Below are 22,862 nucleotides of genomic sequence, written 5' to 3' on the forward strand. Positions count from 1 at the left end.
ACACACACACACACACACACACACACACACACTGAGTCATATTTAAATCTCCTGTTCTTTTATTACTATTTAATCATACAATGATGGAAGCAGATAGTCCATAAGTTGTTGTGGTTTTTTTTTTCATTTCAGATTTCTTACCATTAATGAAAAGTCTTTTTTGCAATCGAATTTATGTATTATTCTTGGTCACAAGTATATTGCAGTTCAATGCTTTTGTCATTATGTTCTCTTTCCTGCCTAAATATATGGAACAGCAATATGGCATATCTGCCTCAGAGGCAATCTTCCTAATGGGTATGTCAACTTCTATCTATAATATAAGATGATTTTTACTGTAAAGTATTATGTAATATAACAAAATTGGCCCAGGACAAACCCACAGATAGAAGACTCATGGGCTATTTTCACTTCTGGTACACCACATTTCACCTCTACCAGGTAAGTAAATGGGAAATTGAGAGGGAGCAAAGCCTCCAAAAGTTACATCCTAGGAAACACAAGCTTTCTACTTCATCTCTCCTATAGGTCTCCTTAGTAAAATTTCATCAGTGCAACATGGAATCAATCAACCTGTTGGAATGAAAATGTATTTTATTCCTACCTTTGTAACCTAATTTACTCCTCTGGAAATGAGTGAGGTAGGAATGAGTGTGGTGAGAGGCAGTGAGGAGTGGTGCTAAGAACATTGAATTGGAGTCATAAGGACTGAGTTTGAATCCTAAATCTGCTACTTAACTACACTACTTTTGTGACCTTGGACAAGTTAGACCTCCCTAGGCTTCAGTTTCCTAACCTTTAAAGGTAAGGGGCTGGGACTGTATAATCTCTAAGGACCCTTCTAAACCTATGATCCTATCACATTCTACCCATTCTTGAAGGTCCTGATAAAAATAACACCTCTTTCAAGAAGACCCCTGATATACCTGACATGGCTTGCTACTTTTTACTTTGCATTACCCTTTTATGTCTTGTTCATATCTCCCACTCTACTTATCACAGTGCTTTACACCTATCAGGTCCCTAAAGAATACAGGGTGTCAGGGCAGCTAGGTAGTGCAGTGAGTAAAGCGCCAGCCTCAGAGTCGAGAGGACCTGAATTCAGTTCTGGCCTCAGACACTTAACACACACACACACACAAAAGCCTAGCCATGTAACCTTTAGCAAGTTACTTAACCCCAACCGCCCTCCAAAAGGCAAAAAAAAAAAAAAGAATACAGGGTGTCCCAAAAGTATTAATGTGGTTTTAAGCTTTGACTTAAAGGAAAATCCCCAGATAGGAGACTCACTGACTTTGGCTGAAAACCACATTAAGACTTTTGGAACACTTGTAGTTGTGTAATTAGTAGGTCTTCCGTCTATTTCATCCTTTATACCACTGCCTGACTGATTTCATAGAACCATAAATTTTAAAATATGAAATAACCTTAGGGGCCATCTAGCATACCCTCTTCATCTTACAGTTGAGGAGGCCAAAGCTCAAAGAGGTTAAATTACTTGCTCAGGGTCATACAACTAATAAGTATCTGAGTAGAAATTTCTCCAGGTTCAATTGTCTTTACACTATCCCACAGGGCCAACAAACTTCTAGCACCTCACACATTTTCTTAAACTAGACAAATGGGTTAGTTATTTTAAAAAGCACTTCCAAATGTTCATTCCCAGTCTATATTTAGAGTATATATAAAACAATTATTAGGACTGGGTATGCTTTTAAACAAATGGATGTAGACTTAAACCCTTAATCGTATTCTGCAAATTATTATATTTCCTTGATGGTTTGCAAGTTCACCCTTTGTTTCTAGTTTGTAACCTTTGTCACTAAAACCACAAAAACCTCTATTGATTTTAATTATCCCCTTATTTCCCCATTTTTCTTCTACTAGATCATGGTCTTCATTTATTTGTTCATAAAAACAATTTTTAAAAATTTTAAATGCTACTCCATACAAAGCACTTGACTAGGTGAAAGAGACACAAAGTATAAACAAGAGGATCCTTAAGTGAAATTTATCCTTTATAAGTTGGGATAAATCAAAAACCTAGTTATCTTATAGAATGTAATATGTAACCAAGTATATTAGAGAGGTTCAAAGTCTTACTAAAGATGTTAGGGAAAAAGTCATCACTAATGGATAAAGTCAAGGAATGTTTAATGAAAAATGTTAACAGTTGGTTAAGCTTTAAAGTTTTAAGGATTAGGAATTCAACAGATGAAGATAGGAATCTAAGATATTTCAGGCATGAAAATAATATGAACAAAAGCATATGAAGAGAAAAGATAAGTTGCATTTGTAATGAAGAAAGTAATCTAGCTTTAATGGAGCAGAAAGTGCATGGAAAAGAGCTTTATGAAAAAATGAAAGTACCAAATTGTGAAAGGTTTACAACACTAGGCAAAAGAGTGTGAATGTTATTTAGTAAACAATATGGAGCTTGTAAAGGTTCAAAAGATAGAAGAACCCAGATTTTTATACTGTATAAAAATTACTCAAATAATAATACAAAGGAAAAAGAGAGGAATGGAAAAAGTAAGATTAGGGGAGTAAATGACCTATTTACAAAATTTTGAGGTACCTCAGATAAGTGGCAATGAGGACCTGCATTAAGGCCATGTTAGTAAGAACAAAGAGAAGGGAATGACTGATTATGAGAGATGCTCAAAAGTTGTATTTGATAGGACTTGGTAATTGGTTAGAAATGAGTGGTGAGGGAGAGGGAAGATTCAGAATTCCAAGGTTTCAAACATTGGAGACTGAATAAATGATGGCACCAAGAGACAAGTAAAGAATTCAGAAAGAAGAGTCTTAAGGGGAAAGATAATGAGTTCAATTTTGGATTTTCTAACTTTGAAGTCCCATTGAATCATTGAGGTCAAGATGTTCTATAGGGAGATGGAGAAGTAAGTCTGGAACTCTTTAAAGACATCAGAGTTTAAAATGTATATGTTATAGTTATCTTTAGAGAAGTGGTCATTAAAAATATGGGAATGAATGAGTTCATCAAGGGAAATGGTACAGAGTAAGAAGAGAAGAGGGATATATAGACAATATCTTAGAGAATACCCAACATAATGGTTTAGGAAGGAGACAAGAATCCTGAAAAGAGACTGAGGTAGTAAGAAAAACAGAAGAATACAGAGTTTCCTTAGTCAAGGAAGGAAAGGGAATCCAGTAGAAGGAGGGTTGTCAATAGTGTAAAATGAATAAAAAGAGGATGAGGATGGAAAAAATCATTGGAATACAAGATTAGGAGATCTTTGGCGACCTTTGGAAGCATTTTCAGTAGCATTGCCAGAGCAGAAGCCAACCTTCAAGAAAAGAGTAAATAGAAAGGGAATGGAGACATTAGAGGCAGACAAATTTTGGGGAGTTTAACAGTGAAAAGAAGGAAGAAAATGTCGTAGCTAGATCACAAAAGATTGGTCAAGGGATGACTTAACAATTATAAGGACTGGGTATGTTTTTAAACAAATGACATGGAATAGGTGAAGACAGAAAGGTTGAAGATGTGTAAAAGAGTTATGTTTGCTGGAGTAAGGACCTACAGCAGCCCTGCACAACCTGTGGAGCAGGTGCTTATGGCCCAAAGGCCATTTGTGGCCTGCCAGAAGTTTTCCTCTACATACAAAGGATGTTTTCCTCTAAATTTTTCACAGGCCAGCCAAAATCCTTCGATGTGCAAGTGGTCCAAGGGCTATAAGCTGCCTTCAGGCTGCATGTTGTACAGGCCTGATGTAGAATAAGCAGGAGAAAATAGAATCCATGGCAAAAAGGATATTAGCCCTGGTAAGAATAGGTAAGACATGCTTTGTGTCCTAGAGGAGGGAAAAGAGAAAAGGCAATGGTGCTGAGATTTTTTTTAAGAATGAAGGAGGAAGACTGAAGGACCTCATGTCAGATAGCTTCAGTCTTTAGCATGAAATTAGTCATCTACTAAAAGTTTTGGGAAGGGAAATATGGAATGGGGATGAAGAGAATGGAAGATTTGGATAGATGCTCTGAGGAATAAGACAGTAAACAGAGATCAAGTTTAAGGACTGTCAAGCAGTAGTGATGGGCTAGCTGAGTTTATATAATACTTGCTCCCTTCCAAGTTTATATAATATAAATGTATAATAAGTGATATGAGTTCATGTTAATAACCTTTTCTTTCAATGCTCAGTAGCACTAGAGCAAGGTCAAAGAAATTGGATGATAGAGATCAACTAGGGCTGAAAATCTATAGGTCTGGGAGAGTTAAAGCTCAGGGAACAAAGAGTTCTAAGGAAGGACATGGTAAAATAAGTAGATAACCATGAGCTTAAGAGCAAGCAAAGTCAGAGTAAAAGAGATAGACTGAGAAAATAGGAATAGATCAAGGCATTAAATGTCATAATAAGGGCAAAAAGTAAGTTTAACATAAATGAAAGGGGACAGCATAGGAGACTGTTATTGTAAAGTAGAATTTTGAAGTTCCAGATTATAGAGGTGGTACAATTCAAAGAGAAAGTGAGATATAACAATGCTAGTATGTGGCTTACAGTGATTAGAGAAGAAGGTCATTGGACTTGGGAGAGGTTGATAAATTTTGTGGTTTGAGGAATGATCAACTTTCTTGATCAACTTTCTTGAAGATAGGTGTGGGACAAAAGGAAGACTGTGAACCAAATATCAAAGTAACAGAAAGGGGGAAGAGTAACCCAAAGGTCCTTAGACAATGCTATTGAAACAGCATAGGGTGGTATGAATGGTTGTTCCATTCCCATTTCTTATTCTCATACCTAATCTAGTGTTAGCTAAAACAAGTCATATCTCCACTTTCCTGATATCCCTATAAAAATTCCTAAATGTATTTTCTTCCTTAATTTACACCCCTCCCTCCACACACATATACACATGCCACAGGTAGTAGACACATACACACATACACACTAGTATATGCAAACACATAGAAAGACATATACATAACACTTCCCAACTAGACCACATAGGAATCTACAGCCTCTAGCCTGACTGGCACTGCATAACCAATTAGTTCACTAGAATTACATGAAGACTTGTTCAAATAAAGAAAAATGTATGATTAATTCTTATGTTCATCTTTCTTTTTTAAAAAAACTCATGATAGTGCTCGCTTCGGCAGCACATATACTAAAATTGGAATGATACAGAGAAGATTAGCATGGCCCCTGCACAAGGATGACATGCAAATTCGTGAAGCATTCCATATTTTTGCATTACACTAACTTTGTTCACTGGATTGTCTGGGATGATTTGGGCTCATATCCATAATACTTGGTATAAGGTGGTAGGTGTTTGGGGGTGGAGTGGGAGGGGATATAGGAAATGAGGCAGGAATAAATACAGTGCATGTCTGCTTTAAATTAGCAGATGTAGAAAATCCGCACAGTGTAAAATACTATACAACCAAAAATCAGCTTTTGCAAGTATTTAGTTCCTTCTATAAAACTGTAGGTAACTTTTCCTAGGTTTTCACTCTTTTTAGTGTACTAGATCCAGAAATTTAGTGTAATGCCCTGCTTCTTGTTTCTTTTACTTAACATTGGGTTTGGAGAGAGCCTTTGCTACCTAGAATCTACAATCTCTATTTCATGGCAACACTGGATAATGGCTTTGTGAAATTCAAAAGATTTTTGGAGCAATTGTAAACATAAATGCCAAATTATAGGTGGCTATTTTTGCTGCTTCAAATATGAATGAAATTAGTATAAGAAAGCCCATTCTTTCATGTTAATTGCTAGGGGGCAGAGAGAAATCCTCTCTGATGAAACTCATTACTGCTATTTTAAAATTCCTTGATCATTGAATGTGAGACCCCTTCTAACATGATTTAAGAAGCTGTACACATACAGGCAAAGTTATTTTCCTGTTGATGATTTTTTTTCTTTTGGTGAAAAAATGGTAGAAACCTAATTACTGTTTACTTCAATGTTATATTACAGTAAAAGTTTTTAAATAACCATTGCATGTTTGCTTTTGATGTATCCCATTGTGAACTGAGCACTTTGGGGGCCAATGGAGAAATGTAGCATTCACTCTCCCTTCTCTCTCCCCTCCCCTCACCAGAAATGTTTTGAGTTCCAACTGCTACCTTTTATTTTTTTTTACTGATTAAAAATCTGATCCAGTATAAAATTGAAGGAAATATTTCAAGAATAGTTTCCTGATGCTTGTACACTTTTTCTCCTTTCTCATACAGGAGTATATAGCCAACTCAAGCCACTGACATTGTATTGTTTTCTTTTAAAAAAAAAAGTGCATAGAACTGTCTCCAGCAACTTTTCCTCCATTAGAACAAAAAGGGTGAAGCCTATTGGGAGGGTTGGGAAATGGAAGCTGGTGAGATTTAAAACTTTGGAAAATAGACAAACAATCAAGGTAACTCATGGCATATTAAAAGGAAAATCTTTAAAAAAAAAAACTCATGATAGCAGAGATGAAAAGAAATATTCTTCTTTTGGTCGCCAAAGGCAAACTTTAGTGTAACTAAAATCAATTACTTAGATCTGAAAATCATATTTCAAATTCATTTCACATCCAAATTCACTTAAGTAGATGGAAATATTATATAAAATACAGTCAATAACTTTGGTCTTGTTTTAATGTTTCCTCTTCTATTTTCCACGTTAGACTTGTTGAAATTAATGACTATACTTTGACATTTTGAACTACTTTAAGAAAACCAATCAACAAATATCTATTAGGCATTTACTCTATTCAACATTTTATTAGAAGCTATTAGGGATGGGAGTGGAGGTAAAAAAAGTAGTTTGACAAGATTCCTGGTTCACAAGATGCTTGCAACATAGTGTTATATAATTCTCTCAAGTTTACAAAAAAAATATATGATTGAAAATCATTTTAACTGCATTTTTTCAAGCCATACCTCTAGTACACAGGTGATGAAATAAATGAGATCTACTATCCTTATTTTTTGCTAAACCTAAAATATTAATTACCTGGGGCAAGCAGAACAGCAATGAGTTCTAGGGTTCAATGATTGCAAGATTATAAATGTGCTCCTTCCCTGAGATACTGTTTGTAAATTTAAATATTGCTTGTTTTTGTAGGCATTTATAACTTGCCTCCAGTATGCTTTGGATATTTAGCTGGTGGATTCATTATGAAGAAATTCAAGATAAATATGAAACAAGCTGCTTATGTAGCATTTTGTATATCTTTATTGGACTACCTTTTGAACATGTTATGTTTTTTAACAGTATGTGATAATTCTCCAATTTCTGGCCTAACCGTCTCCTATGAAGGGTATGTTCACTTCAATTTGACATTTCTCCCCTTAAAAATTCCAGTTCAGGTTTGTGGCATAATTTCCTGCCATAAACAAAAATTGAATAATTCTTTTGTATCTGCAAAAAGATTATTTTCTGTTTGGATTACTTACTTTAGGCCTTTTTTTTACATCATTCTCAATTCATCTATTTACCATTACCATGGTTTGACCAGATAGGTCTAGGTGATCAGCAATAAGTAAAGTAGGGTTGAGGTTAGGATCTAGGATGGACAAAAAAAATGAATTTGTTCCTCTGTGTTTATCTGACTGCATTCCAAAATCTAGAGCACTGAGCTATGAATCAGAAGATATGGGTTCCAGTAATAATTCCATAGCTTACTAATGGTATAACCTGGGGCATGTCACTTCCATAATCTATAAAATGAGAGGGTTAAACTAAATAACATCAATTATTTTACATTTCCATAATTCTATAATTTAAGTCAACCATTCTTTGACTCCTTCTCTACCCTCTATACTATAAAGTACGCATGCATATACACACATATATATGCAAGCAGAATTCGGGACAACTGTGGCTGACCAATCAAGCTTTTGCTCTCTTATCTCCAAGGGCGGTATTACACTAGATTCATATTTTTTAACTGCACACCAGACATTGGTAGTCTAGGAGTACAATTCTCTTTGGGGGTGGGAGGTAAGAATAAAAATCACATGGCCTAATCACTCCAAAGAGTAGGAACAACTCACTCTCAGCCAGTTTATCTCTCTCCCATCAAACAATGGTTACACAAAGGATAATCTTAAATATTAAGAAACACATTCATCCAAACTAAAAGTAAACAAAAATTGGAGTTTAAGATTAGTGTAGAGAGTAGAATGTGAAAGAATGAATAGGATCTTTGACTTGGTATCAAGATAAAAAAAAAAGTCTCAACTCTACCAAGGAGAAAATGACCTCACTAGGGAAGTACAGGTCAAAGGTATATCATCTAATCAAGAGTCACATTTCCCTCCATATATACACTCATAAAGTATCACAGAATTGTCATTTATGGATATGCCCTATCTGCCAGGGGCATATAGTCACATATATAATGCCTCTAATATATTTGTTACCAAATATTCAATATACTAAGATTTTTATTATACAGGCATGGCTCAATCATAAATACTAGATATTTCTCCAGTTATTGTATTATTTTTAAAGATCCTTATCTATACAAGTATTTATGTATCTTGTTAGAATGACTGTCAGATATTTTATGCATTTTGTAGATATTTTGAGGAAAAGTAAAGGGAAGGGAAAGTTATATGTGATGGGAAAATTATAGAAATAATATCATCAAAGAAACATATGATCAAAAAAATTCATTTTGATAACATGGTAAGATCTAGTGAAATGTGATGGCCAGCCTACATATTCCACTAGTGGCACCATTATATCAGGAGAACTTGAGGAAGATCCCCAGAGCACTGGCTGGACTCCATGTGAATTTATAATCAGCTTCACTGAAGGGAACAGCTACATTGATTAGGTCACAGATCCATTGACTCATCAGAGTGCTGTATTATAAAATGTTCACATGAATCCATTAGTACCCCCACCCACAACACAACGCTTAGCACAGTGATTGATACATAGCAGATGCACAGCAAATAAATGTTTATTTGAAAGAATAAATATATTATATTTGAAAGATCACTGTACTTAGCCAGATTCAGAAAATTTGAGTTCCGGTTTAGGCTCTGTCACTTATTAGTTATTCGAATAATTTAATTTCACCTGTGTCTCTGTTTTACTTTCTCTAAAATGAGAAATTTGGTTATACAAGATATGTAAGTTCTTTATAGCTCTGAATCCTTTTATACTTTGATTTGATATACTTGTTTATCAAGTTCTCTAGATTTAACACTCTATAAGTTGATGAATCGATGACATAAACATATACATCAATATTTAAGGTAGTCATTTGCTTCCATATGACCTTTGTACATTTTCTCAGATCTTTATTTTCAAGACTATAAGGCCTCCTACTTTCTGACCCTCCCATCTTAGGTCTAGTTGCTACACCTTGGAGTGAGTAAAAATATTGGAAATAGTCAATGATACTTTTACTGTAACCCATTAATATTTTTTAGGTGACACAGTATTATATAATCAAAAGAATGCTTATCAGTTAGAAGATGGTTTCAAGTAAATCTCTGAAACAATCTGTTATGTTACTGGCCACTTAGCTATTTTGATTCTACATTTCTCATTTGTAAACTAGTAATAAAGATACTCTCATTGGGTTGTTGAAAGAAAATTCTTTTATAAATTATTAAGTTATAAATGTAATCAGGGATTCAATGCCCATTTATATAAGACTCTCTTTCTTGATGGTGATTAAATTACTCAATGCTATGCTTTCATGACTTTGGTAGAAGAGAGATTCTAAGTTTTCTGGTCTCTAGCTTCAAGAGAGAAGGTGTGAAGTTCCACATCTTCTTAAAGAAGTTTCTAACAGGAGAGAAAGATACTGGGAAGAGGATCCAGAACCTCCATTAAGTCTTTATAAACAACTAGCCAGATTATGAGAATTTCCCCTTGGGTGAGAACTGAGCCTGTCTTTCAAGCTCTTGCCAACTCTGCCTCCTTGTGCTGCCACCAAGAATCAAGTAATGTATACTATTCATCAAGTAATATATACAGATGCTATTATTATCTGTGTGCTAGATGTCCCAACATAAATACTTGCTTAAAGTATTTTAAAGGAAAAGGGAAAGAAGTATTACCTTTAATTAAAAAAATTATAATTCTAATACATTTTGTGTCATTTTTTAATCATTTACAGAACACAACAGAATGTGTATATGGAAAGAAATGTATTGGCTGACTGCAACATTGACTGCAATTGCCAAGATAAAATATGGGACCCTGTGTGTGGAGAAAATAATTTGTCTTATATGTCAGCTTGTCTTGCTGGTTGTGAGGCTTACTTTGGAACAGGAGTGAATATGGTAACACATAGGAATTCTTTATGGAAGTTGAAAATTTGATTTCATCTTTATTGCTGACAACAGCCTAGATATCATTTTGGTGTCATAAATTACAATTTCCAAATTTTCCTTAAAAATTAATTTAATACTTTATATACATTTGCAGGGAGAAATAATCAATTTCTATATACTTCATTTGCTTTTTTGCTTCCTAAACTTTACTGGACCAATATCAAAATTCCACAGCAGCTAAAATCAAACATGCCCTAGCAAAACAAAGTATAACATTTAGATAATTATCCAGATGATTAGGTTCCTTTCCCTCCAAAAAAAAATACCAACCCTAAATACTGAACCCTGAAATATTTAAATAGCTGAAGTGAAAACAAAGGTATAAAAATGTCATTACATGGATAAGTTGTTTTTATTTATTCCCCTTTGACAAATGAATTCAGATTCCCTGTGAAGGCAATGAAATTGCCTGACATTTTGTTGTTGGTTTATTATCAAAGTTGTGGTTGTATAATCAATACTAAACATAGACTCCGAATCTATGTTTAGAGAAAAAAATTGCAAACTACCCTGGTAGAAGTGGTAGTCACACTGGGAAACATTCTTAAAAATTAATTATGCTTTCAGAATGGAGGCATATTGTGTACAATAAGACTGACTATTTTGAATGAAGACCTCATAAATGCTTGCTTTTCCAAAGTATACATAAATCATATGTGTGGATACATATATAGTTAAACATTTTAAGGGAAATTAATATGACCTTTATTAAATTATTTTATAACATTCCAAAATACTTTACATTATTTTTAATCATTTTTGGAATTTCTCCTGGATCATATCCTGTTATGGACATAAATATATATCACATAATATACATGTATTATACACTATATATATATATATGTGCATGTATCTCAAATTTTGATTTTAAAATAGTTGAGACATGACTAGTATATTCTGAATATGTCCACAAGATGTCCTTTAAAGATAATAATTTCTGCTTTGCTTTATTCCTAAAGCCTGAGAAAGCCAGACCTTAGGGAAATGGTCCTTTAACTAATAGGAATTAACCCTCAACTTAATCTTGATTTTTCAGTTCAAGACTTTACATGCTTTTTTTTTCTTCTAATGGGCTAATCAGGTTTTTTTCTCATATAATAAAGTGTAAATAAACTGCTCCTAATTAAATTATTTCCTTGATCTTTTTTTTTCTTTTTTGGGCAGGGTTTCCAAAACTGCAGTTGCATTAAATCTTCGAGAAATGCTTCAGCCTCTCTTGGACTATGTGGTAGTAGACCAGGCTGCGCTCTGATGCTTCAGTACTTCCTAATATTGTCAGCATTCAGCAGTTTCATATATTCTTTAGCTGCAATACCTGGATACATGGTCTTTCTAAGGTATGAAGATTCTCCTTTTTTATATTGTAAATCATCACTTTGGACTGCTCATTGTTTTAAAAAGTTCTCTTTTTATGGGAACAATGGTCACTATATGAGTGATCCTTGAGGGCAAGACTCTCTTCTATTTCTTTTGTATATCCAATAGTGATTAAGATTATATAGGGTTCTAATATAACCCATCCATGCTCTAAGTGTTACCGGTTGTCTTGTTGACTACAATGATAAAGAAAAAATACCTATATGTTATTCATTCTTGGAAATAATTTTAAGAGCTAGTTGCTCATTTTCTTTAGTCCACATTTTTAATAGTCCTTTCTCTTGCTCTTAAGAGCAAATAGATAAAGCATACCTTTTCTCAACCCAATATGAGCAGCACCAAGTTATGTAGAAAATTTTTATAGTTGTCTTGCCAAATGTTGGAAAAGAGACAAAAATTCACAAGGTAAACAAAAAAAAAAACAACAGAGCACAATGCCATTTCTGCTGCTTGAACAAACCTGCTCATATTTGCCATGTAAAAAGGACAACTTGCCATCTTCTTTGCATCTTTCCCAGACCTAAGTTTTAAATAGTTACTGGCTCTCCAAGGCCCCATAGTACCAATTTCCCAGTGGCAGAATGATCATAAAGTTCATGGAAATAACTGACAGCTTGGAAACATATAGTAAACCACTTAAAAGGGGACTGGGAAATCTTTCTTCTCCAAGCTATTATATTAAAGTGGGTAAGAGGGTTGAAAACCCTGTCAAATGACATACCCACCCAACAATAACAACAAAATCTGAGGTCTATCTGAGACTCAAGAAAGTAGTTTGTTACTACTGGCATCTACTGCTCCTCTGCTGAATTATAGAGGCTCTTTGTCCCCCTCTCCAGGAATGCTGGTGAAACCTCTTTTGGAACTAGGCCTCTCAGTACGGCCCAGTTTTTTTTTTATGTCCATCCCACCATTTATTTGAAATTTAGTTTAGTTGCATATGAAACTGCAGTTTTACATCTGTTTACTATGTAGCTTTTGCAGCTGCTCCTGGCCAAGGTGTGTGTTATATCTTTTCATTCACCCATGTTAACAGGCTTTACTTTGATATTTTTGCCAACAATTAATACATTTATGGAGGTTTTAGGACGTGAATGGGGGAAGAGCAGTATATGACCCCTGGATCCTTGACAGGTCTGCCTTCTGTTATTTCTTTTATCTATCATCAGAAGATGTATCATAAGGAAATACAAATGGAATAAAGACAGCAGTTAGATGACGGGGTGCATTTTATTTTTGCCTTTGTCATATGTTTTAAGATTACAGAGTTTTAAAGTTGAAAGTGAGCTTAAAGTCTACCTCCTCCATTTCCCTCATTTTACACTTGTGAAGACTAAAGTTAAGATGTAAAATTATTTGTCCAACTCACATAGTTAAAAAAAAAAGCAGAGCAAAAATTTGAACCATGATCTTCAATCTCCAAAAGTACACTTTCTCCTTCATTACTGTTAGTAAAGAGAAAATTCACCCTCCTTCTTCTAATCCCAAGTCCTTACTAACACTTCAATATGCATATATGGTTTTAGCCTTTAAGGAGTCATTGCAATGGAAATTAGTATTACACTTTAAGAGAGATGAGAGGTCTATATACAGGCAGCAAAAATTGCAGAAAAGCCGTGTAAAGAGACTTGCCTAGAATCCCTTTGCAAAGGAATATGTTGTTGTTTCTCTTCTTTTTTTAATCAAATGCTTACTAACTTCTAGTTTACATCATTCATTTCCACAAGATTATGAGGTACAAACTTTCTCACCATTTTTCCCCTACCCACCACCCCAAAATAGCGATCCCACTGGATATCCCTTCCTCCAATCTGCTCTCTCCCGTGTCTTTGCCCATACCCCCTCTGACTTTCCAGTAGGGCATGGTGGATCTCTATGCCCCAGTACCTGTATGTCTTATTTCCCAGTTACATGTAAAATAATATCAATAATAGTGTGTATATATGTGTGTGTATGTGTTTTAACATTTTATTTTAAAACTTTGAATTCCAGATTCATTCCCTTCCTCCCTTGTCACCCACCCTTACTGGGAAGATAAGCAATTCAGTATAGGTTGTACATGTGTAGCTATGCAAAACATTTCCATAGTGGATATATTGTAAAAGGCTGACTATATTTCCCTCCCTCCTATCCCACCTCCCACTTATTCTATTCTCTACTTTGATCCTGTCCCTTTTCAAAAGTGGGTGCTTCCAACTTCCCTCCCTTCCATCATCCCCCCTCTCATCTCCTTCCCCCCTACTCTCCTGTAGGGTGAGATACCCTATTTTAGGGTGTATGTCATTCCCTCCCTAAGCCAAATTCAATGAGAATAAGGTTGAATCATTCTCTTTTGCCTTACTGTTCTTCCCCTCCATTGTAACAGTTTTCCCTTGCCTCTTCCATATGAGATAATTTACCCCTATCTCTTTCTCCCCATCTCCTTTCATTATGTTCTTCTCTCACCTCTTAAATTCACCTTCTAAATATCATCCCTTCCTATTAAATTGGTCCTGTGCCCTCTGTCTCTGTATACCTGTGCACATATATACACACACATAGGTATTCATGTGTCCATATACTCTCCTATATGGACATATAGTGTGTGTATATCATTTTTCCTTGTAGAGATGTAAATAGTTCAACTTTGATTTCTTTTCCCTGTTTACCTTCTCATGCTTCTCTTGCTTCTTGTATCTGAATGTCAAATTTTCTGTTCAACTCTGGTTTTTTCATCAAGAATGCTTGAAAGTCCTCTATTCCACTGAATGACCATATTTTCCCCTGAAACATTATACTCAGTTTTGCTGGGGAGGTGACTCTTGGTTTTAATCCCAGCTCCTTTGACCTCTGGAATTTCATATTCCAAGCCCTTCAATCCCTCAGTGTAGAAGCTGCCAGATCCTGTGTTATCCTGATTGTGTTTCTACAATATTCAATTTGTTTCTTCCTGGCTGCTTGTAATATTCTCTCCTTGATCTGGGAATTCCAGAACGGAACCTGGCTATAATATTCCTAGGAGTTTTCTTTTTGGGATCTTTTTCAGGAGGTGATGGATGAATTCTTTTGACCTCTATTTTTCCCTCTGGTTCTAAAACATTGGGGCGATTTTCCTAGAGAATTTCTTGAAGGATGATTTCTAGGTTCTTTTTTTGATCATGGCTTTCAGGTAGTCCAATAATTTTTAAATGATCTCTCCTGGATCTATTTTCCAGGTCAGTGGTTTTTCCAATGAGATATTTCACATTGCCTTCCATTTTTTTCATTTGTTTGGATTTGTTTAATAGTATCTTGATTTCTCATAAAGTCACTAGCTTCCATTTGCTCCAATCTAATTCTGAAGGAATGATTCTCTTCAGTGAGCATTTAAGATTCTTTTTCCATCTGGAAAATTCAGCTTTTTAAGGCATTCTTCTCCTCATTGCCTTTTTTAGCCTCTTTTGCCATTTGAGTTAGTCTATTTTTTAAGGTGTTATATTTTCATTCAGGTTGTTGACATTCATTTCATAATTTTCTTGCATCATTCTCATTTCTCTTCTCAATTTTTCCTCCACTTCTCTTATTTGGTTTTCAAAATCCTTTTTAAGCTCCTCTATGGCCTATAACCAGCTCATATTTTTCTTGGAAGCTTTTGGTGCAGGAGTTATGACTTCACTGTCTTCCTCCTGGTCCATGTTTTGATCCTTTACCCCAAAATGGGAGTGTAAGTTGGGTTTCTCTGTTTGCTTTGCTTCCCTTGTTTGCTCATGTTGCCACTCAATTACTTGACTTTTGGGCTTTTTGCCATAGTAGGTTTTCTAAGCTTCCAAAGGTATTAATTGGGTGCCCTCTCTGAAGCCTCCACACGCTCTGGCAAACTGGTCACACACCCAGGACCTCCACCCTAGACAGCAATCCAGATCCAAGCAGGTTAAAGCAAGAGTGATCACCCCTCAGATTGGTCACTTGGTCCCTCTACAATCTTCAGGCCAGGAGCTGAACCTGCCATGTGGCTGCAGCTGCACAGCTGCTGTACCTCAGCCACTTCTCACCTCGGGGGCAAATGCCAACTATACTCCCGAACTACTGGATCCCAAAGTCCACACTGCACTGACCTCTCATTTTGTCATTAGCATCTATGTGTTGATAATTCTAGAAACCGCCACAGCTGCTGGTGATCTGAAGTCCCTCCAACTGGCGGCTGGTCAGGCATGCCCTGAGGCTAAAACCTCTGGCCCAGTCTCGCAGGGGGCTCGGCTCCCAGACCACTGCACTGGCCACTTCCTGCCGGGCTGTCCTCAGCAGGAGGTTAGCTTCTCTGTGTCATTTTGTGGGTTCTGTAACTCCAAAGTTTCTTCACATTTTACATGAATTGGAGGAGGTGGAAACCAGAGTCCCATGGAAGTCCTGTTTCTACACCATCATCTTCTCTTTCTCTTTATAATAGCACTGACTGCCTTAATTACTAAAGTCACCTTATTTTACTAATTTTTACTAATTACTAATTTTACTAATTTCATGACCTGTTCATTTAGAATTTCATCTTTCAGCCAATTGTTCATGAATGAGAATTACTTGCCAAATGGATCTAAGAAAGCTAAACTGAGGAATTTTTGTTCATTGAGAGCCACTTTTGTTCTGGAGCTTGTCCATAGATTGTTGTTTACTCAGAGACATGGATTCATGGAGCATCATTAATTAACTGGAGAGTAAAGACCTTAAGTGAAGTAGTTCATCAGCAAGTCAGAAATGATTCTTGTGGAGCAGAGGTTTTTCACCTTTTTTTGTGTCATGGACTCTTTTGGAAGTCACTAGTATATATCAATGTACTGGGTGATGTCTCTGATTGATTCCACTACAACAAAAACTGGTTTTTTTCTATTTTCTTGTCTTATCCATGGATCTAATTTTCTCCATTTCTAGGCTCAATAGCAGCAGGGCTAGCCCTAGGCAAAATTGGAATGTAGTCAAAGTTAGCTTTGAGTGCCTCTGGACTCTCCTTTTTTCTTCCTAAGTTGACCATTCCTTTTCAGTCTTTACCTAGGGTTTACATTCATTTATTTAGCCCTCACCATAAGCATTTCTGACTAAATTGTAAGCTCCTAGAATATAGTGACTATGTAGATTTCATAAAACTTAGAGGTTAAAGGGCATCCTTGAGTTCTGCAAGGTGCATCTTGTTATGATACTTTGTGTATAGCAGGTAGTCAATATTTAATTAATAAAAACCTGCTGTAACAAAAGGATCCAATGTTAAATATCATATCATTTGCACTTTAGTGTAAATGTAAGTCCATTTGTTATCTCCCCTAGAAATATTTTTTAAGTCATTATTAGATGTGAAATAAAAAACTTTGTTTCCTGTCACAAAAATTAGAGATACCAATAAGCTTGAAGTATTGGGAGAAGGAGAAGAGGGAAAGTATTGTAGAAAGAGGATTGGGCTTAGAGTTTTATAGCTCTGGTCCCCCTACAATCTAGCAGCTGCATGACCATGAATAAGTTATTTAACTTCTTCAAACCTCATTTTCCTCATATTAAAAGTCTGAGTCCTTTTTCAAGCATGAATCACTGAAAGTTACCCCCAGATTCAGGTCATTCTTTGGGTCAACATCTATTCAACCCATCTCATGCTTCTTTTTGTCAGATCATCCCTGAGAACACTAACTCAAAGCAAATACACTTAAATAAATAGAATAGCAAGGCAAATAACAAGGGGAAGAGCCCTCATACAACCTGGGAATACTGTCCCACAGATCAATTAAGAGGAGAGAATAGCACTTACCCTCAGGATTATCAGCTCCTTAGTCACTCAGACCCAACTGCCATACCTGGAGAGTACTTCAGGTCAGACCAAGCTTTGAAACTGTAGGGCAATTCCCTCAAGCTAACCTGATATTTGTGTGTTATTAGGGTCAACATATTCAATTCAAATAATTCTATGACAATGTCATTAGTCTATGTTCTTACAGATTACTATGGTAATTTATTTATTAAACAACAACAACACAGGATAGAACTGGTAACCTTTCTCTTGTATCATTAAAGCAATATTCGAGTCACTTCTCTCCTTACAATAAAATTGAGACAATAGTACATCCTTTTCTTTCTTTCATAGGATTGTTTTGAGGAAAGTACCTAATAAGATATTCTGTTTATTACAGTCTTTGAAATTAGAAAATATTGATTAGTATTGTCAGGTAACTTCTTGGGTATTCTTTCAATGGTCTTTTATTTGTTCTTCCTTTCCTTCCCAGTTTGACTTCAGAAACACTATGTTCTGCAACTTTCCTAGAGTTTAAGCTGCTAAAATTCTATTATTCTGAACACACACAATTTTGATCTTTGAAACAATTCCATAGGGAGCCTGGTGATAAGTGACAAGATTGGTGTCTGTCTTCCTTTGCTAACTTTCAAACCATTTCAATTGATCAAATGTTTATTAACCGTTTAGGAACACAGAGCACCATATTAGGCACTGGGTTGGTAGAGAGGTAAATAAGAGAAGGCTCAGCCTTCACAGAGCTCAATCTAGTGGAGAAATGATAAATGAACACATATAATTGCACAATAATGTATGATAATTGCATTTGAGAAATATAAAACCAAGTGTATAAGTACAAAGAAATTGTGATAATCAATCAAGCAATCAAAAAGCATTTATTAAGCAATTCTTATATACCAAGAATTATATCATCACTATAACATTTCTTTCAATGTGTTGATTAGTTTTACCAAATTAGGGTTTTTCCCCTCTTCTTCCTGTTTTTATTTTTAAAAAGTCTTTTTTATAAGGAATGACTCTCTGGGAAAATGGGATGAAGAGGGGAGAATATCTGGCAGTATACAAACAAAAGATATAAATAAAAAATATTTTGAAGGAAAAAAATTCAACAGGCAAAGGGGGGTGGGTAGCAGTTAGAACATTCCAGACAGAGACTAGTTTGAGGAAAGACAATGAGCTAGATAAGAGAAGAGCAGGACACCTCCCTCCTCTCTTTAGAGAATTTTCAGAATGTCATCATCAGACTCAGTGGTTGTCAGCTGGTTCCTTCTGCTAGAATCTTTCTCTTTGATACTGAGAAGGTTTTAAGTGGTTGTGTATCTGGAAACAACTGTGGTCTAGAAGAGGGATTGGGGGAGAAGGTACCAATAGAATTTTAAGAAAGAAATGAAAAGATTGTACAAAGATGTGAAGTCTTGTTTGGTGGATAAAAATACAGTCCTGCCTACAGGAGCACAGAGTGTAGAGAGAGGTCATTTGAGAGTAGGGTGGAAAAGTAAGGAGGTTCCAGATTGTGAAGAACCTTAAATGACAAAGGAATTTTAACTTTACTTGGGGAATAATAAAGACCTGTTTTGTTTTGTTTTATTTTACCCGAGGAGTGACCAGACCACTTCAATGCAAACAAAGATTAGTATAATGGTGGTAACAATACAAGGTTAAGAGGAAAGAAAGAGTCAATTCAATACAAGAAGACATATCACTGTCATTGTAATATTCCAGGAATGGTAATAGAAAACCATACTAGGGTAGCAGCAGAGGGAATAGAGAGATGGGGATAGCTAAAAGAAATATTGTGATAACAAAAGACTACAAAGAAGGAAGAATGAAAGTAATAAAAATGATGAGTTACTCACAAGCAGCATAACCACTTCCTGAATAAACAGAAGATGGTTGGTGCTAATCATCCATGCAGATTTGTCAAATGTGTTAAGTTATCTGAACAGAGATAACAATTTGTAGGAAGTCTTTTCTAACTTTTTTTCTATTGGTAGTATGACTTCCTTTCTTTTTCCCCTTAGGAGCCTCAAGCCCAAAGAGAAAGCTCTTGGTGTGGGTCTGCACATGTTATGCACAAGGATACTTGGTAAAATGATTTATTTGTTCCCTCTCCAATATAACATAAATACAAATGAAACAGAAACTGAAAGTTATAAAAATTATGTAGTTTTATCAGGGTAAAATTCTAGTAAATACTTCCTTTCTGTACGTCAATGTTATTATATTTTTAATATTTAATTTAATTTTAACTTCTATCAATACATGCACATATTCAAACACATACATATATAAAGATAAAAAAGGCAAAGTAAACAAGGAAAACAACAAACAAGAAAAATTCAAACAATACACTCATGTTATAAGCAAAACAAATAAGATTCCCAACCTTCTAAACAATTCATGTAAGTGATATAAAAAGTGGTTTCGGTTGATTATATATGTAAAGATACCCCTTATTTGTTTCTTGGTAACAGAAATTGTGTGCACTAACTTTAACAGGCTTATATCAACATCATTTGTCTTTCCACAAGTTTTTCTGTTGCTTGATATCACCTTTTATATAATATTTTTTCTGCTCCTTCTTCCACTACATATTTTCACATTATTTCTCCATATTCATCATGGATGCTTCAAAAGTATTTTTCCTAGTTATCTCTCTCCCTTTTAACTTCATTGGTTTTATTTGTGCAAAAATTTATTAATTTTATAAAATCAAAATTGTCCATTATAATTTCTGTGATAATATGTATCTTGTATTTTGTCAAGAAATCTTCCCCTCTCCAAAAAATATGAAAGGTGTTTTCTTCCTTGCCCTTTTAATTTCTTTATGATGCCATCATTTGGAACTTAATGTGGTGTACGCTGTAAGGCCTTAGTTGATACCTAATTTATTCCAGATTTCTCTCCATTTTTTCTAGCAGCAGTTTTTGGAAAATAGTGAGTCCCTAGTCTAGTAGCCAGAGCCTTTGGGTTTAACAAATACTACATATTGCATTCATTTGATTTTGTATGTCATGTCATCCCTTTTCTCTTAAAGACAAAATTCCCTCCTCATACCCTTCTCTCAGCTATTAAAGGGTTTGAAAAGAGCAAAAGAGACGCCCTAAAAATATTTATAAATATTCATAAAATTAATCAAACACATCATAGAGTAGTAAAAAGGGAAGAAGGAAACAAATATTTATCTTCTGTGTACCAGGCACTGTGCTAAGATAATATTTACAAATATTTGACCCTCACAACAAACCTGTGAGGTAGATGGTATTATTAACCCTATTTTACAGTTAAGAAAACTAAAGCAGAAGATAAATGATTTGCCTAGAGTCAAATAGCTAGCACTTGTCTGAGGATAGATTTGAATTTAGGTCTTCCTGACTCCAGTTCCAGCACTCTGTTCCATATGGCATTTAACTGCCCAAAGATCCTAATATAGTATTTCAATGTCGATAACTCATCATCTCTGGGTTAAATTTTTCTCCTTTGGAAAGAACTGCCTTGTGGTTTTAGCAAATTAAGACACCAAAGCAATGTGATCTTCCTAATTCTCTAGTAAAGAAAAGTTCCTTTGATACCATATTAATTTTACAAGATAGGAGTAAGAAGTAAACTTGTAATTTCACTAGTGTAGGGAACTCCCCATAATTCAGAACACTGGTCTGGAGTCAGGAAAACCTGAGTTCAAATTTGGCCTCAGATATTCACTAGCTGTGTGATCCTGGGCAGGTTGCTTTACTCCTTTTTACCTTAATCCACTGGAGAAAATAATAGTAAGCCATTTTAGTGTCTTTGCCAAGAAAACCCCATATGGGGTCATAAAGAGTCAGACATGACTGAAAAATGACTGAACAACACATCATGGAACTCTGCAGTGAGGAAACTCCCTCCACCAGTTCAGGTTGGCACCCTCTAGTCTACTAAGAGGTTAAAAGTAGAGTTTACATTGCCCAGGGTTGCATAGCCACTATGTCTCAAAAACAGACCTCGAACCCAGATCTTCCTGGTTCCAACTCTGATTTTCTATCTACTACACCATTGGTGTCAAACTCAAATAGAAATGAGAGGCACTAAACCATACATAATGACAAATGTGAACTTCATATTGAACTAGAAAACCACATATTAAATTTATCTATATTTAATTATATTTTTACTTATTTTCTTAAATATTTTACAATTGCATTTTAATCTGGTTCTACAGAGTCAGGAGTGGTATGGGCTGCATTGAGGCTAGCTATCTGTTTAACTGCCTCAGATTGAGAAACTAATCTATAAGGGGGGGAGAAAAAATATGGAAACAATATTACAAGATAGCACTTGATCTTATCAATCATTTTTTTTTGTCTTAGCTGGAATTCCAGCTCCCATTTACTTTGGAGTTTTAATAGATTACACATGTTTGCACTGGGGAACTTTGAGGTGTGGGAAGTCAGGAGCCTGCAGGATATATGATTCCATCAACTTCAGGTAATAACTTATTTACTGGACCACTAAGCAAAAGACTCTCTACTGAGGCCTACTTTCAGTAAAGTCCTACACTAAGGTCTCATGGTGACTTGAAAGTGATCTTGTGTGTGTGTGTGTGTGTGTGTGTGTGTGTGTGTGTTCTAAACACTCTTCCAGAGGAGCACAAACAGTAAAAGGTCTTCCCAGCTAGAAAGGCTTCAGTTCTGGGTCAGGTGACAGGCTGTATACCTGAAATCTGAGGACCTTCCAAGAAGTTCAACATCATGATGTTGGTCATCTGCTAATGAATTATTCTGATAATAGCTCAAGAAGACTCTTTAATAAGAGGACATGATCACAGGATTATGGATTTGGTGTTGGAAAGAACTTCAGAGATCATCTAGTCCCGCTTCCTCATTTTAATAGATAAGGAAACTGAGGCCCACACAGGTGAAATTACTTACTCAAAATCATTCAGGTAGGTAAGTAGCAGAGTTAGGATTTAAGCCCAGGTCCTCCCACTTCGAAACATGCGTGCATTCTACTACACAATGCTGATGTAATCTGTATTGGTGAAGCAAGTACCTACTGTGATGAAATTCTTAAACTATTTAAATAAAGGTATAGTATTACCAGTCTTATCTAGGGTTTTCTTTAAGTGATAATCATTTTTCTTTGGCATTATTTTTCAATTGCTTTTAATGATTTCCTGTGGGTATTTACATAGTGCCATTTTCTTTCTCTGGGTTTGAAAAGAGTTTTACTTAAATTATCTCATAAAATATATAAACTCAGATTACAAATCATGGCAAATGAATGTATGTAAAATATTGTGTAAATAGTCATAAACAGTCACAGAATCATATAGGTAGGGTTTAAATAATAGCTAGCATTTAGATATCACTTTAAGTTGTAGATAGATAGATAGATAGATAGATAGATAGATAGATAGATAGATAGATAGATAGATAGATAGATAGATAGATA

General features: G+C 35.3%; 1 protein-coding gene and 1 non-coding gene across 2 annotated transcripts in view; both read left to right on the forward strand.

Moving 5' to 3' along the window:
• Positions 1-22,862, forward strand: part of SLCO1A2 (solute carrier organic anion transporter family member 1A2) — a 57,930-nt gene that overhangs the window by 32,503 nt on the left and 2,565 nt on the right. The window contains exons 9-14 of the mRNA XM_069106055.1: positions 133-297; positions 7,074-7,269; positions 10,093-10,258; positions 11,477-11,649; positions 19,454-19,518; positions 21,779-21,896. Of these exons, the coding sequence (XP_068962156.1) occupies positions 133-297; positions 7,074-7,269; positions 10,093-10,258; positions 11,477-11,649; positions 19,454-19,518; positions 21,779-21,896 (883 nt within the window). The remainder of the gene's footprint in view (positions 1-132; positions 298-7,073; positions 7,270-10,092; positions 10,259-11,476; positions 11,650-19,453; positions 19,519-21,778; positions 21,897-22,862) is intronic.
• LOC138175680 (U6 spliceosomal RNA) lies at positions 5,110-5,216 on the forward strand. The gene has a single exon (XR_011172065.1). It is a non-coding gene; the product is annotated as a U6 spliceosomal RNA (small nuclear RNA).

This window comes from Petaurus breviceps, unplaced genomic scaffold, assembly GCF_028583685.1.
Source record: "Petaurus breviceps papuanus isolate PSGF00001 unplaced genomic scaffold, PetGlider_PUasm1.0 78, whole genome shotgun sequence".
NCBI lineage: Eukaryota > Metazoa > Chordata > Mammalia > Diprotodontia > Petauridae > Petaurus > Petaurus breviceps.